The sequence below is a fragment of the Somniosus microcephalus genome, unplaced genomic scaffold (assembly GCF_052327205.1).
Source record: "Somniosus microcephalus isolate GS21.2 unplaced genomic scaffold, FLI_Smic_1.0 unresolved_chr6, whole genome shotgun sequence".
NCBI lineage: Eukaryota > Metazoa > Chordata > Chondrichthyes > Squaliformes > Somniosidae > Somniosus > Somniosus microcephalus.
The window spans coordinates 51,446,109-51,462,494 of NW_028225184.1; the positions used below are offsets into that span (position 1 = coordinate 51,446,109).

A 16,386-nucleotide genomic window follows, 5' to 3' on the forward strand; every position below is an offset into this window, starting at 1 on the left:
TTATTGTTTAAAATAGTTGTTTCATGTAATTTATAGTTATTTTAAAAATGCAATGTTTTTTTTTAATTTATTTGAAATTTTAGTTACGTTTTGGGGCTTATAGTATTTATAGGATTGACAGCTCTTCCTGTCAAACTTATGAATGAAGCATTCCCTGCTACCATTGGCTCTCCATGGCCCACGTGATCCCAGGGGGGTGACTCGAACTAACTGCGCCCCTGGGATACACAAGCACTTCGCGCCGGCAGTTGGAGGAGGCACAGGATCGGAACACCACGCAGGCCCACATCTCAACGGCCGGCATGCTAGGTAAGTGCACGTCAGAGGCATGCACCCGCGGGAAGCCACCGAACCGAATTTCTGGGCCAATATTCTAAGTGGGCTTGACAGGGTAGATGCACAGATAATGTTTCCTCGCGTGGGGGAATCTAGAACAAGGGTGGCATAGTTTCTAATTGGAGATGAGGAGGCATTTCTTCTCTCAGCTGGTCGTGAATCTTTGGAATTCTCTGCATCAGACAGCTGTGGATGTTGGGTCATTGAATATATTCAAGGTGGAGATAGACAGAATTTTGAATTATAGGGGAATCAAGGGTTATGGGGAGCGGGCAGGGAATTGGATTCGAGGCCAAGATCAGATCAGTCATAGCCTTAATGAATTATAACGAGTTCCACTTTCTAATATTTTTTGCACTTTCTCCAGTGCTTCTATCCTCTTATTGGGCTAAGCAGATCATAACTGTTCACAGCACTCTAAGTGTGGTCTCTCCAAGGTTCAATATAAGTTTAACACATCTCCTCTGTTATTGCTTTCCATTCCTCTAGATATGAACTCCGTTGCTTTGACTGTACGCTTAATGGCTTCTTTCATCTCTTTGTGAATTTGTAGCCCTAAATTCCTTATCTTCTCCCACCATTTGGACTCTTATTTTCCAAGTCTCATGTGCCCTACTTATTCCACCTACCAAAATACACAACCTCACATTATATTTACTGAAAATCAGTTATCATTTTCTCTCCATGATTCCATTTTGTTAATAACTTCCTGAATTTTGTCGCAAACATCCGCAGTGTTAACTATACCCCATAATTTGGTGTCATCCACAAATGTTGATATTATATTTCTGATTCCCAAGTCCAACCCACTACTGTAAATTGTAACCAATAGTGACCCCTGTGGAACACCACTTCCCACATTTCCCCAGTCTGAGCAACTACCTTTAACATCTACTCTCTGTTTTCTATTGAGCAGCCAGTTTTTCTATCCATTCGGCCACTTTTCCACTGAGTCTACAGGCTCGTACCTTAGTCACGAGTCTACTATGGCGGTGGAAGCTCTTATAAATGTCTATTTATATTATATTCACTACCTTACCATTATCTACTCTGCTAGTTTTTCAAATAACGCAGTACGGTTGGTCAAGTAGGAGCTTCCCGTTTGAAATCCGTGCTGACTAGACTTTATTATGTTTCGGTTTCAAGAGAAATTTCTTTTTTATGTTTGAGCGAAGATTACTATACCTTTCCTCTCACCCTTGTTAAGCGCACTGGATGAAAGTTCTAAGAATGTTTACATATATTTATATACAGTGCCTCTGCTGTCTCTTCCTTAGCTTTGACTGTGAGTGGAAATAGTCCTTCCAGACACGGGATTTATCCTCTATACATATGTTTAGTTTATCATAAGAACATAAGAAAAAGTTGCAGGACTCGGCCATTAGGCCCCTCGAGCCTGCTCCAACATTCACTGAGTTCATGGCTGATCTTCTTCCTCAATTCCATGCATCGGCCTTATCGTCATATCGCTTGATGGCCTTACTAGTCTGAAATCTATCGACTCCTGTTTTGAATACGCCCAGTGACTGAGCCTCCACTTCCCTCTAGGGCAGACAATTCCAATGATTCTCCACCCTCTGTGTGACGCAATGTCCTCTCGTCTCAGTCCTGAATGGCCTTCCCTTTACCCTGAGGCTGTGCCCCAGGTCCTAGACTCCCCAGCCAAGGGATACATTCTCCCAGCATCCACCCTATCAAGCCCTGAAATCATTTTGTATGCTTCAATGAGATGCCCTCTCATTTTTCTAAATTCAAGCAAACACAGGCCTAGTTTACTCAATAACTTCTCATGCGACCGTCCTGCCATCCCAGGAATCAATCTCGTTAACCTTCCTTGCACTCCCTCTGTGGCAATTATATCCTTCCTTAGGTAAGCAGAACAAAATTGTACACAATACTCCAGGTGCGGTCTCACTAATGCCCAATATATATGGAGTAAGACGTCTTTACTCCTGTATGCAAATCCTTTTATAATGAAGGCCAGCATACCATTTGCCTTCCTAATAGCTTGCTGCAACTGCACATTCATTTTAGTGACACATGTACAAGGATACCCAAGTCCCTTTGAGCATCTACATTCCCCAATCTTTCACCACTTAGGAAATACTCTGCCTGTCTGATTTTTCTACCTTCAAATTTATCCACATTATAATCCATCTGCCCTGTTCTCGCCCTCTCACTGAACCTGTCGAGAGCCCCTTGAAGCCTCTTCACATCCTCTTCGCAACAGACACTGCCACCTAGCTTTGTGACATCAGTAAAATCTTGAAATGTGACATTTAGTCCCCTCATCTAAAACATTGACATAGAACGTGAATAGCTGGGACCTAAGCACTGTCCTTGCGGTACCACTCTCGGCACAGCCTGCCATCCTGAAAAATACACGTTTTTCCCTACTCTTTGTTTTCTGTCTGTTAACCAATTCTTAATCAAGGCTAGTATATTTCCCCCAATTCCATGCGTCCAAATTTTGGTCACCAACCTCTTGTGTGTGACCTTATCGAAGCCTTCTGAAAATCCAAATATAACACATCAACCAGTTCTCCTTTGCCTGCTGCATTAGTTCCATCCTAAAAGCACTCCAATAAGTTTGTTAAACAGTATTTCCCTTTCATAAATCAATATTGACTCTGCCCAATCTTACTATTCGTTTCTAAGTGCCCAGTTATTGCATCCTTTATAATATATTCCAGCATTTTCCCAACGACTGATGTGAGGCTAACAGGTCTGTAGTTCCCCGTATTCGCTCTCCGCACTTTCTTAAATAGAGGGGATACATTTGCTATCCTCAAACCTGCAGGAACCGTTCCTGAATCTATAAAATTTTGGAAGATGAAAAGCAATGCGTCCACTATCCCAATGGCCACCTCTTGCAAAACCCTGGGATGCAGGTCATCCATTCCTTGAGATTTATCGAATTTTAGTCCCATTAATTTTGCTACTATTGTTTTTTTTTACTAAAAATAATTTCTTAAAGATCCTTATTCTCGCCACAGCTTTCGTTTTCTCGTATTTATGGGAGATTTGTTGTGTCTTACTTCGTGAAGACAGAAACAAAGTATTTATTTAATTTCTCTCACAATTCCTCATTCCCCATTATAAATTCTCCCGTCTCTGACTGTAAAAGACCTACATTTACTTTCGCCAGACTTTCCCTTTTTACATACCTAGAGAAGCATTTACAATCCGGTTTTACATTTTTGGCTAGTTTGTGCTCATATTAAAGTTTCATTTTCTTTATCAAATTTTGGTCACCCATTGCAGATTTCTAAAAAATCCCAATTCTCAGGCTGACCCCTTTTTCTGGCAACTTTTTAAGCTTCCACCTTTGACTCAATACTAGTTCATTTTATTTTGTTTGCCTTGGTTGGATCACTCCTCCTTTTGGGTTTTTATGCCATAGAGAAATATATGTTTTTTTTCAAAATATGCATTATTACCTTGAATGTTAGCGATTGTATTTCCACCTTCATACCTTTTAGTATAGTCTCCCAATCTACCATGCTCAACTTGTCCCACATTCCCTTGTAGTTTCCGTTGTTGAGACTGAAGAATTTAGTTTCAAATTGGACTACATCACTCTCAAACGTATTACAATTCAATCATATTATGACCATTTGTCAGTAAAGGACACTTTAACACAAGATTATTGATTAGCCCTTTCTCATTAACAGTACCAGATCCAGCAGAGTCTGTTCCCTGGTTGGTTCCTCCAAATACTGATCGAGGAAACCATCTTGCATGCATTCCAAGAATTCGTCCTTCACACCATTAGTGGTTTTTGATTTGTCCAGTCTATATGTACATTAAAGTCCACCATGATTGCAGTATTGCCCGTGTTACATGCACTTCTAATCAAAGACCTCGCTCCTGTCTATCTTAGAAGCCTTGGTATGCATTTTGAATTCCTCGGATAATTTCACGCCCACCATGTTTGTGGCCCGGGTAAAAACTGAGGTATAAGAACTGTTCAATTTATTTCATTTCACTGCTTTTATTTTAGAGTTTATCCTGTCCATTCCTAAGTGGCCATATCCCTATTTAACTATTCCTATGCTTATAGAATTCTGAAATATTTATTTTTATATTGATTGATAATTTAATTTTGTAATTCGACATTGATTTCCTAATTGTATATTGGCTTATTTCCGAACATCGTTATCGCATTTGCCTTCCTCTCCTTTATTGTCTCTGTAATGTACTCAATGTATACCTTTAGTTATTTTTTTCTCTTTAATCAGCCGGGCTCACTTTGTATAGGCACTTGACTTTCACCCCACAGTCCCAATTTCACCATCACTCTGCTCAGTCAACGTTGCACCTTCACCCAGCCAGTTCCCCATTGCATCTTCACCCAGCCTGTTCCCCATTGCACATTCATCCCACCGACTTCCATTGAACGTTCAGCCTGCCCAGTCCCTATTGCACCTTCAGCTCGCCCAGTCACCATTGCACCTTCACGCAGTCCATTCTCGATTGCACGTTCACCCAGCCTGTACCGCATTGCACTTTCACCCTGTCCACTTTCAGTGAAAAATCAGACTGTCGAGTCCCTATTGCACCTTCTCCCAGCCCGATCCCCATTGCACCTTTGCCTAGTCCGTGCCCCACTGCACGTTCACCTAGCCCCTTCCCCATTGCACCTCCAACACGCCCACATCCATTGAACATTCACCCTGCCCGGACTCTCTTGCAACTTCACATCGCCCAGTTTCCATTGCACCTTCATCGAGACTGTTCTCCATTGCAGCTCCACTGCACATCATCCATTGGATATTCACCATGGCCAGTTCCACTGAATATTTACACTGCCCAGTCCCTATTGCACCTTCACCCCGCCCAGTTTAATTTGCAAATTCGCCCAGCCCACTTCCATTGCACCTTCAGCCTGCCCAGTCCCTAATACACCTTCACCCCGCCCAGTCCATATTGCTTTTGTAGTGGAAGGCACGGTCGCCAATGGTGGATCGATTGAAATCCAGGATTCCCAAGAGGCCAGAATTGGAGGAGGGCAGAAACGTCAGATGATTGAAGGGCTGGAACAAGTTACAGAGATAGGGAGGGGCGAGGCCAGGGTGAGATTTGAAAGCAAGAATGAGAATATTAAAATATAGACTTTGATGAACCGGGAGCAATTGTAGATCAGCGACCTCAGGGGGTGCTGGGTGAACGGGCCTTGCTGCGAGTTGGGATACAGACAGCAGAGTTTTGGATGAGCTCAAGCATACGGAGGTTGGAAGATGATAGGGTTGCCAGGAGAGATTTGGTGTAATCAATCCTAGAGGCCACCGCAGCATGTATGAGTGGTTCAGCAGCAGTTGAGCTGAGGCAGTGGCTGAGTCGGGCGATGTTCCGGAGGTGGAAGTAGGCAGTCTTTGTGATGGAGAAGATATGTGGTCGGAAGCACAACTCGGGGTCAATTACAATGCCAAGGTTGCGCACAGTCTGGTCCAGCCTCATAAATTTGCCACGGAGGGATGTAGTCGTTGGCTGGGAATGGAGTTTAAAGCAGGGACGAATACAATGACTTCGGTCTTCCCGATAATAGGTTGCAGGAAATTTTGCCTCATTCAATCTGACAAGCGGTGTGACAAAATGGGGACAAGTGCCGTGTTGGGAGAGGTGGTGTTGAGATGGAGCTGGGTGTCCCCGGCGTGCCTTTGAACAAGACGTTGTGTTTACAGATGATATCGCTGATGAGTAGCATGTAGATGATGATAAGATGGGGGCAGAGGTAACAGTGTTGGAGCGAGCACAGAAGCCGTTGCAGGCTATGGTTATATAGATAAGAATAGAGCCAGGCGTTTGCAGTCCCACCCAGCTGGACGACGCTGGAGAGGCGTTGGAGGTGGTTTGTCCAGACAAAGGCATGAGACAGGTCGGAGAGGAAGAGAGGGAATAGCTTACCACAGACACAGTTACATACAATACAAATTCTGACTTTGGTAAGGGCGATTTAGAAGTCGGGCAGGGGGCGATAGCTGATATGACGGGGTCTAAAATGGAATTCTGTGAAAGATGGGCACGGACTTGGGAGGAGACAGCACGAACAAGGACATGGTAATGAAAGGGATGTTGGAGATAGGGCGGTATTTGGCAAGGACACAGGCTTCAAGGATAGTTTTTGAGCAGTTGTTCATGACAGCATGTTTGAAGGGGAGGGGAGAGTATGTGAGGAGAGAGAACCATTAACAATATCAGCTAACATGCGGGCCAGGAAGTGAAGTTGGGTGGTCAGCAGTTTGGTGGGAATAGGAGCAAGTGAGCAGCAGGTGGGTCCCATAGACAAGTTGAGCTCGTACAGGGCATGAGGGGAGCTAGGAGAGAAATTGGAGAAAGATGCGAGTTCAGCGATAGAGCAGATTGGAAGCAACAGAGCACACATCATATCCCATTCATCAGTGCAATAGCAACCTGAAACTCCACTCAAAATAACTGTAATAACGATGGATATAAAGTGTGTCTGAGTGGAAACAAATCTCACTGATCTGTGTATCTCTTGCAGGTAACTTGGCGGCGATTGTGATCCTGTCCCGAGGAAAGTGCGGTCTCTCCAAATGTATCACTCGCTACCTGGTCGCCATGGCAACGGCCGATCTCCTGGTTGTTTGTACGGATGTAATATTAAGCTGCATTGTTGAAATTTATTTCCCAGTTTCATTCTTGACGATTACCCCCGTGTGCTGTCTCAATACAGTCTTGCTTTGTGCAGCCACGGCGACCTCTGTCTGGTTCACAGTGGTTTTCACCTTCGATCGATTTGTGGCCATTTGTTGTCTGAAGCTGAAAACAAAATATTGCACCGAGAAAACGGCATCTGTTGTTATCGGGGTGGTGATTGCGCTTGGCTGTTTAATAAACATTCCGTGGTACTTTGTATTTGACCCTGAATATATAATGGAGAACGTACCCCGGGGTTGTGTCAGGAAACTGACCTTTTTTACTGCACCCACGTGGGCAGCATTTGACGTCTTTATTCTTACTTTAATCCCTTGTGTCCCATTCGTTCTGATTTTGTTGCTCAATGTTCTCTCCGCTAGACACATTTTAATGTCCAGTCGAGTCCGGAGGGGACTCCGGGGCCTCAGCAATGGAGAGAATCACAAGGATCCAGAGATGGAGAACCGAAGGAAATCCATCGTTTTGCTGTTCAGTATATCGGGCAGTTTTATTTTGCTATGGACGACCATTGTTGTTTATTCTCTATCTATCCGTACAACCACCATTCAGTATGATTATGATAATGACATTGAATCTGTGGGATTCATGCTTCAGGTTCTCAATTGCTGCACAAACACATTTATTTATGTGCTGACCCAGGGTAAATTCAGAGAGGAGCTAAAGAATGGGGTAAACTATCCACTGCATTTAATTGCAAAATTATTTAAATAATAGAAATAGCTGATGTCTATCCATACAATGTTTATCGGCCATTGCAATAAAGATCAAAACCTGTTTATTGGATCAATTGATATTGGTACAACATTTTAAGCAAAGTTGCAAATCGAAGGTTACTGTAATATATTCTCCTTAACAAACTGTGTTATGTAACGTCACATGTATGATTATAATATTAAATGTTTTCCTGTTATTAACTGTGAAAATTAAAATAAATGCTGACTGAACATGCCCAGCTGATTATTAATGTTACACAGGATGATTGATTGGGTGGATTTAGGGCCAGTTGGAAGGATGACGCAGCATATTGTATCATTGGAGCAACTGTTCCCATCAGAAGGGAACCGTCGCACATCATCACCTGAATCATCTGTAACTAACACAATATAAGTGTAACTTTCAATCAACGGGAAATACCCAGATTGTCTCTTCTCAGCTAAATTTACCTCAACGGCTGATGTACTGCCTAAATGGACCTGAAAATCCTTCACCACCACTCAGCGTCACTCCCCCAGTAACCAGCCTGCTTCTCCTCAGAAAACCTTCATTAAATATTGAGGCCGGGCGTATTCGCACCCCCTCAGCAGTACTCGTCTGTGGGTGACATCGCTGATGCTGCGACAGCTGAAAGAGCCAAGATAACCAATTCATTTCTGTAGTTAGGGCTACTGCGGGCATCGAAACATAAATTTAAATAATATTAAATTCATGGGTTGCTCGCGGCAATCTGGAAATGTATCGCCCATTTTCCATTTTCTCTCCAATGTAAGGAGGTCCAAGAATGTCATGACCCAGCTCCACAGAGGGTGACCTTGCTAGTGATTGCTATTTCCAGCAAGTTGTTCATGCGGGAATAATTTTACAGACCTTACCAGGCCAGCCAAATAAACTGGACACAAGTATGGCCCGTAAGAGTGCCGTGTAAATAGCATGATTGACAATTGGAGCCACTTTCCTCTCACTGCATCAAACAATATCTGAAATTTACTGTGATACGGCGTTCCACAATATCTTAGACATTTCATTCAGCAGCAATTCTTATTGTCTTAAGATCTGAACACTCTAAGACGCAGTTGAAGGCTCTTGTGACAGATATTCCCTTACCAATATATGATTTCACCCAATCAATGAAAGCGGTATGAAACCACAGTTGGAACATGTATGGTTTTGGAGCAGTTTCACTCGAGCAACTTTATTGTAACATGGGAACTAGCCTACAAGCAAAGACAAGGAAAAATTAACCTCAACCCCCATGGGTTCTGCTGTAACTACTCACCCACCAACTAATATTCCTGTACGATGACACCTAACTCTCTCTGAAATTCAACATTTAATATTTTGTCACCAGTTAAATGTATTCTGTTTTTCTATTCTTTATACCAAAGTGAATAACCTGACATTTGCTCACATTTTAGTACATCTGACAGTTTATTGTACAAACACGCAAACTGTGTATATCCCTTTGCAGGATCTGTGTATCCCCCTCACAATTGACTTTCCCACCTAGCTTTGCATCGGCATCAAATTGAATACTTTACAATAGGTTCCTTCATGTAAATCATTATTTATGATTGTATATATTTGTGGTCCAAGCACTAACCCTTGCGACACCCCACTAATAAGAGCCTGCCAACCGCAAAATGACCCGTTTTTCCCTTCTCTCTGTTTTCTGCCCGTTATCCAATCCTCTAACCATGCCAGTGTTTTACACCAACCTAATGAGCCTTTATCTTCCATAGCCATTTGTAAGTGGCACCTTGTGGAATGCTTTTTGGAAATCCAAATAATCTACATCCAGATAACCTGCTTCCTCTTCATCTACCCTTCCAGTTGCATCTCAATATACTCCAATAAATTTCCTTAACACGATTTCCCTTTCAAAAAACCATGTTGACTCTGCCTAAACATATTATGATTTTCTAAGTGCCCTGTTATCTCATCGTCAATAATGGTAAGCGTGATAGTTTTGAACAAATGCATATGGTTCGACTGGATCTGATTAAGCCTGTAAACAGAAAGCTGAATTTTGAGGCATTTGGCTCCCTCAAGTAAAACAGCAACTTTGAGTTGTAAGCATTTTTAAGTGTAATTTGAACGACTATTCAGTTGTACATTCAGGTACAGCAAACAATTAGAAAGGTAAGTGGCATGTTTGCCTTTAGTGCAATGGGGTCGAGTACAAGAGTAAGGAATTCTTACTACAATTGTACTACAGGGCTTTTGTGAGACCTCACCTGGAGTACTGCGCACGGGGTTGGTCTATTTAATACAGAAAGGGTATACTTGCCGTCAAGGCAGTGCAATGGCGGTTTAATAGATTGATCCATGCGATGGGAGGAATGTACTAAGGGGAGAGTTCAGTAGATTGAGCCTGAACTCTGTGTGGCAAGATGGATGCGGCGATGCTACTGACGCGGAATTAGGTGAACTTTGTTATAGAGTGACTATTGTGTATAACGCAGAACCTATGATCAGAGAGATGCTGAGGGTCATTGGCAGCTAACGCCCAATGTAGGGATTGATATTGGTGATTAGGATACAATATTTGTGGCTGCGACTAAAGCTGATGCATTTAGCCATGCCAATGTTTGTTTAGAGAAAATTATGGCTCATCCAAAACAGGATATTGGAAATGTAGTCCGACATCAAAGGGGGGGGGGAGTGGGTGGCGATAGAGGGGACAGAGGATTAAAACTGGTTTCGTCAACGTACATGGAACAGCTGATCACATATTTGGGAATGAAAGTTTCAATGGGAAGCAGGAGGATGAGGAAGAAGAGAGGGCTGGCATATGGAGAGTTAGAAAATAAACAACAATGGGCGTCCATAATAATATATAACAGCCAGATATACTGAAGAGCAAAACGATGGATTTCCTCCGATTTTCCATTTCTGGGTCTTTGCTCAACTGATTGCAGCGCGTAGAGAGGCAGAGGTAACACGGTAAAGAAAGTAAACACTGCAAGAGACGAATCAATATAGGTAAAGATGCAAAGGGTAAGTGATGTAGATGCTGAAATGGATAGTGAAACAAGAGAGAAAGAAGAATAGAGAGACAGAGCGAGAGAGCGAGAAATTATTGGGCAGACATACTGAGAAGGCAGAAAGAGAAACCGGCAAAAGATAAGATGGAGGAAAATAGAAAGAAAACAATATAATGAGGGAAATTACATGGACGAAAGCCATAAACAGTAAAGGCACATGTATATAAATTAAGAAAGCAGCACACATTCAGCACAACTTAAGAGAAAGATAGGAGTTTGTGAGCAAGAGGAAGCTGCGAGAAATTGTTGTACAAATGGAGACAGAAACTGAGAGAGGTAGAGGAAAGTTAAACAGGAATAATTGTCACACAGGGGAGTTATCAGCTTACATTCCCACTAATTTCTCCAGCTCTATTATTTTTACTATTACTAAGTTCCTTTAATTCCTCCTTCTCACAAGACACTTGGTTCCCTCGCATTTCTGGAAAGTTAACTGTGTCCTCTTCCATGAAGACAGAACCAAAGTATTTGTTTAATTGCACTGCCATTTCCTTGTTCTCCATTATAATTACTCCCATTTCTGAATGTAAGTGACGTACATTTGTCTTCACTAGTCTTTCTCTTTTTACAGACTTGCAGAAGTTTTACAATCCACCTTTATGTTCATTGCAAGTTTACTCTCATACTATATTTTTCCCCTCTTAATCAATCTCTTGACACATTTTTGCTGAACTCTAAACTGCTTCCAATCCTCAGGCTTGCTAGATTTTCTGGCAACTTTATATGACTTCACTTTGGATTTAATAGAGTCCTTCATTTCTTTTGTAAGCCATGGCTGTGCCTCTTTTCCTTTTGTGCTTTTGCACCAGAAAGGAATGTATATCAGCTGCAATATCACTGTTTTCTGGTTGAGGGTCAGATGTCGTTGTAATGGCATTAATAGAGTAATACATAGAGTTACACAGCAAAGATTGAGGCCCTTCAGCCCATCATGTCCATGCCAGTCATCAAGCCCTGTCTATAATAATCCCATTTTCCAGCACCTGGTCCATAGCCTTGTATGCTATGGCGTTTCACGTGCTCATCTAAACGTTTCTTGAATGTTTAGAGTTCCTGCATCTACCAGCCTTTCAGGCAGTGATTTCCAGATTTCAACCAACCAGTGGGTGAAAATATTTTTCCTCAAATCCCCTCTGAACCTCCTGCCACTTACCCTAAATCTATGCATGCTGGTTAACGACCACTCTAATAAGGGGGAACGTTGTTTTATATCTACCCTATCTATGCCCCTCATAATTTTGTACACATCAACATGTCCCCCTCAGCCTTCTCTGCTCTAACGAAAACAATGCCAGCCTGTCCAATATCTCTTCATAGCTGAAGCTCTCCAGTCGAGGTAACATCCTGGTGAATCTCCTCTGCAACCTCTCCAATGCAGTCACATCCTTCCTATAGTGTGGTGACCAGAACTGCACATAGTATTCCAGCTGTGGCCGAACCAGCGTAAAGCTCCTTCATAACCTCCCTGCTCTTATAGGCTATGCCTTGGCTAATGAAGGCAAGTATCCTATATGCCATTTTAAAAACCTTATCTACCTGTCCTGCTGCCTTCAGGGATGCACCATGTACATGCACACCAAGGTCCATCTCATCCTCTGTTCTTCCTAGGGTCCTACTATTCATTGTGTATTCCCATGCCTTATTATTATTCTCAAAATGCATCACCTCACACGTTTCAGCGATAAATTCCATTTGCCTCTGTTCTGCCCATCTAACCAACCCGCCTATATCGTCCTGTAGCCTGAGGCTTCCCTCCTCACTATTTACAACTCCACCAATTTTCGTTTCATTTGCGAACTTAATGATCGTACCTCCTACCTTCATATCTTAATCATTAATGTACACAACAAATAGCAAAGTACCCAGCGCCAATCCCTGCAGTGCACCACTGGATACAGGCTTCCAGTCGCAAAAACAACCTTAGACCATCATCGACTGTCTCCTGCCACTAATCCAATTTTGGATGCAATGTGCCAAATCACCCTGGATCCCATGGTCTCTTATCTTCTTGAGCATTCTCCCATGTGGGACATTTTCAACAGCCTTGCTGAAGTTCATGTAGACTACATCAACTACACTACCCTCATTCACACACCTAGTCACACCCTCGATAAATGCAATCAAATTGTTAGACATGATCTCCCCCTGACAAAGCAATGCTGACTATCCTTGATTAACCCTTACCTCTCCAATTGGAGAATAATTCTGTCCCTCAGAATTTTTTCCAGTAATTACCCGACCACTGATGTTGGGCTCACTGGCCTGTAATTCCCTGGTTTATCCATACTAACTTTCTTGAACAATGGTTCTACGTCAGCTGTTCTCCAGTCCTCTGGCACCTCCCCTGTGGCCAGAGAGTTTCTGACCATTTATATCAGACCCCCTGCAATCTCCTCACTTTACTCACACATCAGCCTGGAATACATCGCGTCAGGGCCTGGGGATTTATCCACTTTTATGTCTGCTTAAATGGCTAGCACCTCCTCCCTCTGAATACTCATTTGTTCAAGTATATCACAATCCCCCTGCCTAATTTCTATGCCTACATCACCCTTCTCCATAGTGAACACAGATGCAAAATATTCATTTAAAACCACAACTACATCTTCCGGCTCTCTACACAGATTGCCACTTTGGTCCCTAATGGGCCCTACTCTTTACCTGGTTATCCTCTTCCATTTAATATACTTATAAAAACACCTTGGGATTTTCCTTTATTTTGCCCGCCAGTGTTTTTTCATGCCCCCTCTTTGCTCTCCTTATTTCTTTTTTAAGTAGGCCCCTGTCTTTTCTATACTCCTCTAGAGCTTCCACTGTTTTTAGTCCTTTGTACCCACCAAAAGCCCCCCTTAATTCCTAATCCATTCTTATATATCGCTTGACAGCCAGGATTTATTTGGCTTTTTGAACCCACCCTTGACCTTTACGGGAACACGTTGGCGTTGTACTCTCCTTATTTCCTTTCTGAAAGACTCCCATTCCTCTGATGTGGATTGTCCTACAAGTAGCTGATATCAGTCCACTTTGGCCAGATCCTGCCTTTTCATATTAAAATCGGCCTTCCCCCAATTTATAATCTTTATTTCCGGTCCATGTTTCTGCTTTTCCATGACTACCTTGAATCTCACCGAATTATGGAAACTATCACCAAAATGCTCTCCTACTAACACTTCTACCACTTGCCCGGCTACATTCCCTAGATTTAGGTCCAGTTACCGCCCCCTCTCTTTGTGGACTTTCTACATGCTGGCTGAAAAAGCTCTCCTGGATGCACATTAAGAATTCCGCCCCTCTAAGCCTTTCACAGTCGGTCTATCCCAGTTAATATTGGGTAAGCTGAAATCCCCTACTATTATTGCCCTAATATTTCCACACTTCTCTGATATTTGCCTCCATATCTGTTCCTCTATCTCCCCCTGATTGTTTGGGGGCCTATAGTACACTCCCAGCAAAGTGCTGGCACCATTCTCGTTTGTAAGTTCTACCCATATGGCCACATTAGAGGAACCTGCTAAGATATCATCCCTCCATACAGCAGTAATTGACTCCTTGATTAATATTGTGACAAGCCCTCCTCTTTTACACACCCCTCTGTCTCGCCAGAAAATTCTATACCCTGGAATATTGAGCTGCCAGTCCTGCCCCTCCCTCAACCATGTCTCTGTGATAGCAACAATTTCCTACCCCCATGGTTGCACCAACACCTTCAATTTAGCTGCCTTGCTCACAAGACTCCTCGCCTTAATACAAATGACACCCAGCCTTGACATACACCCTTGTGCCATTACATATTTGCTCTGCCTTACAGGATGACTTGTTTTTTCCTCTATATTTGGCTGTGCAGCGACCCCTTCTATAGCTGCACTCCGTATCCCATCCTTCTGTCAAGTTATTTTAAACCACTCCCCAACAGTACTAGCAAACTTCCCCACAAGGATTTTGGTCCCGTTCCGGTTCAGGAGCATTCCTTCCGATTTGTTCAGGTCCCACCTTCCGCAGAAGCAGACCCAGTGATCAAGGAAACTTAAGCCCTCCCTCCTGCACCAACTCTTTAGCCACACATTCATCAGCTCTATCCTCCTATTCCTATACTCACTAGCACTTAGCACCGGGAGAAATCCAGAGATTACAAACTTTGAGGTCCTGCTTTTAATCTGCTACCTAGCTCCCTAAATTCTTATTGCAGTACCTCATCCCTCTTTCTACCCATGTCCTTGGTACCAATGTGAACCATGGCTTCCGATTTTCACCCTCCCCCTCAAGAGTGCCCTACAGCCGTTCAGTGATATCATTGACCCTGGCAGCAGGGAGGCAAAATACCATCCCGGAGTCACGTCTGCAGCCACAGAAATGTTTATCTGTTCCCCATACGTTCGAATGACCTATCAGTATTGCTCACCAAATCTTTTTCCTCCCCATCTGTGCAGCTGAGCCACTGCTAGTGCCACGGACTTGGCTCTTGCTGCATTCCCGAAGAACAATCTCCCCCATCAGTATCCAAAGCAGAAAATATGTTGGTGAGGGAGATGGACCCAAGGGACTCGTGCACTACCTTCCTAGTTATTTTACTCTGTCTGGCGGTCACCCATTCCCTGTCTGCCTGTGCACTGTTTATCTGCGGTGTGACCACCTCGTTAAACATGTTATCCACGAAGATCTCAGCTTTGCGGATGCTCCGCAGTGACCCCAGCCACAGCTCCAGATCCGAAAGGCGGATTTCGACTAGCTGCAGCTGGAGACACTTCCTGCACACATGTTCGCCCTGGACACAGAAAGTGTCCCTGACTTCCCACATAGCACAGGAGGAGCACTCCACACTGCCGAGCTGCCCTGCCATGCCCTACTCTTAATTTACTCCCTTTACTTTCTTTAAATTAAAGAATAATGGCCCAGTAATTCGGGTCCCAACACGTGAGTATGGACGGAGTACCCACGCGTGGACCCGATGGAAGTGCCAGTTTCTTTCATGCATAGCGCATGCATGGGAAACCGGCATTTCCGGACCTCTGAACGAACGTGTGCACAAGGGAGTCTCTGCGTGCGCTTTGCACTTACGTTTTTTTTTACAGATTTTTCCGTGCGGGTAAGTCTTTAGATTTTAGAAATGTAAAAATTGGGCATAAGGACTGCATTTCAAAAGGTAAGTGGTCCAATAATTAAAGTTTAAATTTTTTTTCCACAATTTTATTATTTTAGTAGAATTTACAGTAAGATAAGTTTATTTTTGGACCAGATATCGTGAAAAAAAATGTTTTCCGAAATTTGAATAATTGTTTAAAATAGTTTTTTAATGTTATTAATAGTTCATTTAATTAGTGGGATTTTTTTAACTTTTATTTTAAGTTTAAGTACTGTTTTGGGCGCCCGGAGTTTTCATGAGTTTGACAGTTCTTACTATCAAACTCATGAATGAACTTTTGCAACCTCCGATTAGTTGCCCAGTACTCACGTGATCCCAGCTGGCTCATCGAACTAACTACGTCGCTGTATCACGCTAGCACAGTGCGCCGGGACCTGGACCGGGCCACAGACGCTTCCACACAGGCCGAGGTCTGAAATGTCGGCATGCTAGGTAAGTGTAGTTCGGGGGCTTGCACCCGCGGGAAGC

The 16,386-nt window shown here is 43.2% G+C and overlaps 1 protein-coding gene across 1 annotated transcript; it reads left to right on the forward strand.

Moving 5' to 3' along the window:
- Positions 1-302: 302 nt before the first annotated feature.
- Positions 303-7,944, forward strand: LOC147087291 (putative G protein-coupled receptor 139). The gene is made up of 2 exons (XM_085978148.1): positions 303-309; positions 6,842-7,944. Exons 1-2 carry the CDS (start codon positions 303-305, stop codon positions 7,726-7,728), a joined length of 894 nt encoding a protein of 297 aa, XP_085834274.1. The 3' UTR covers positions 7,729-7,944.
- Positions 7,945-16,386: the final 8,442 nt, after the last annotated feature.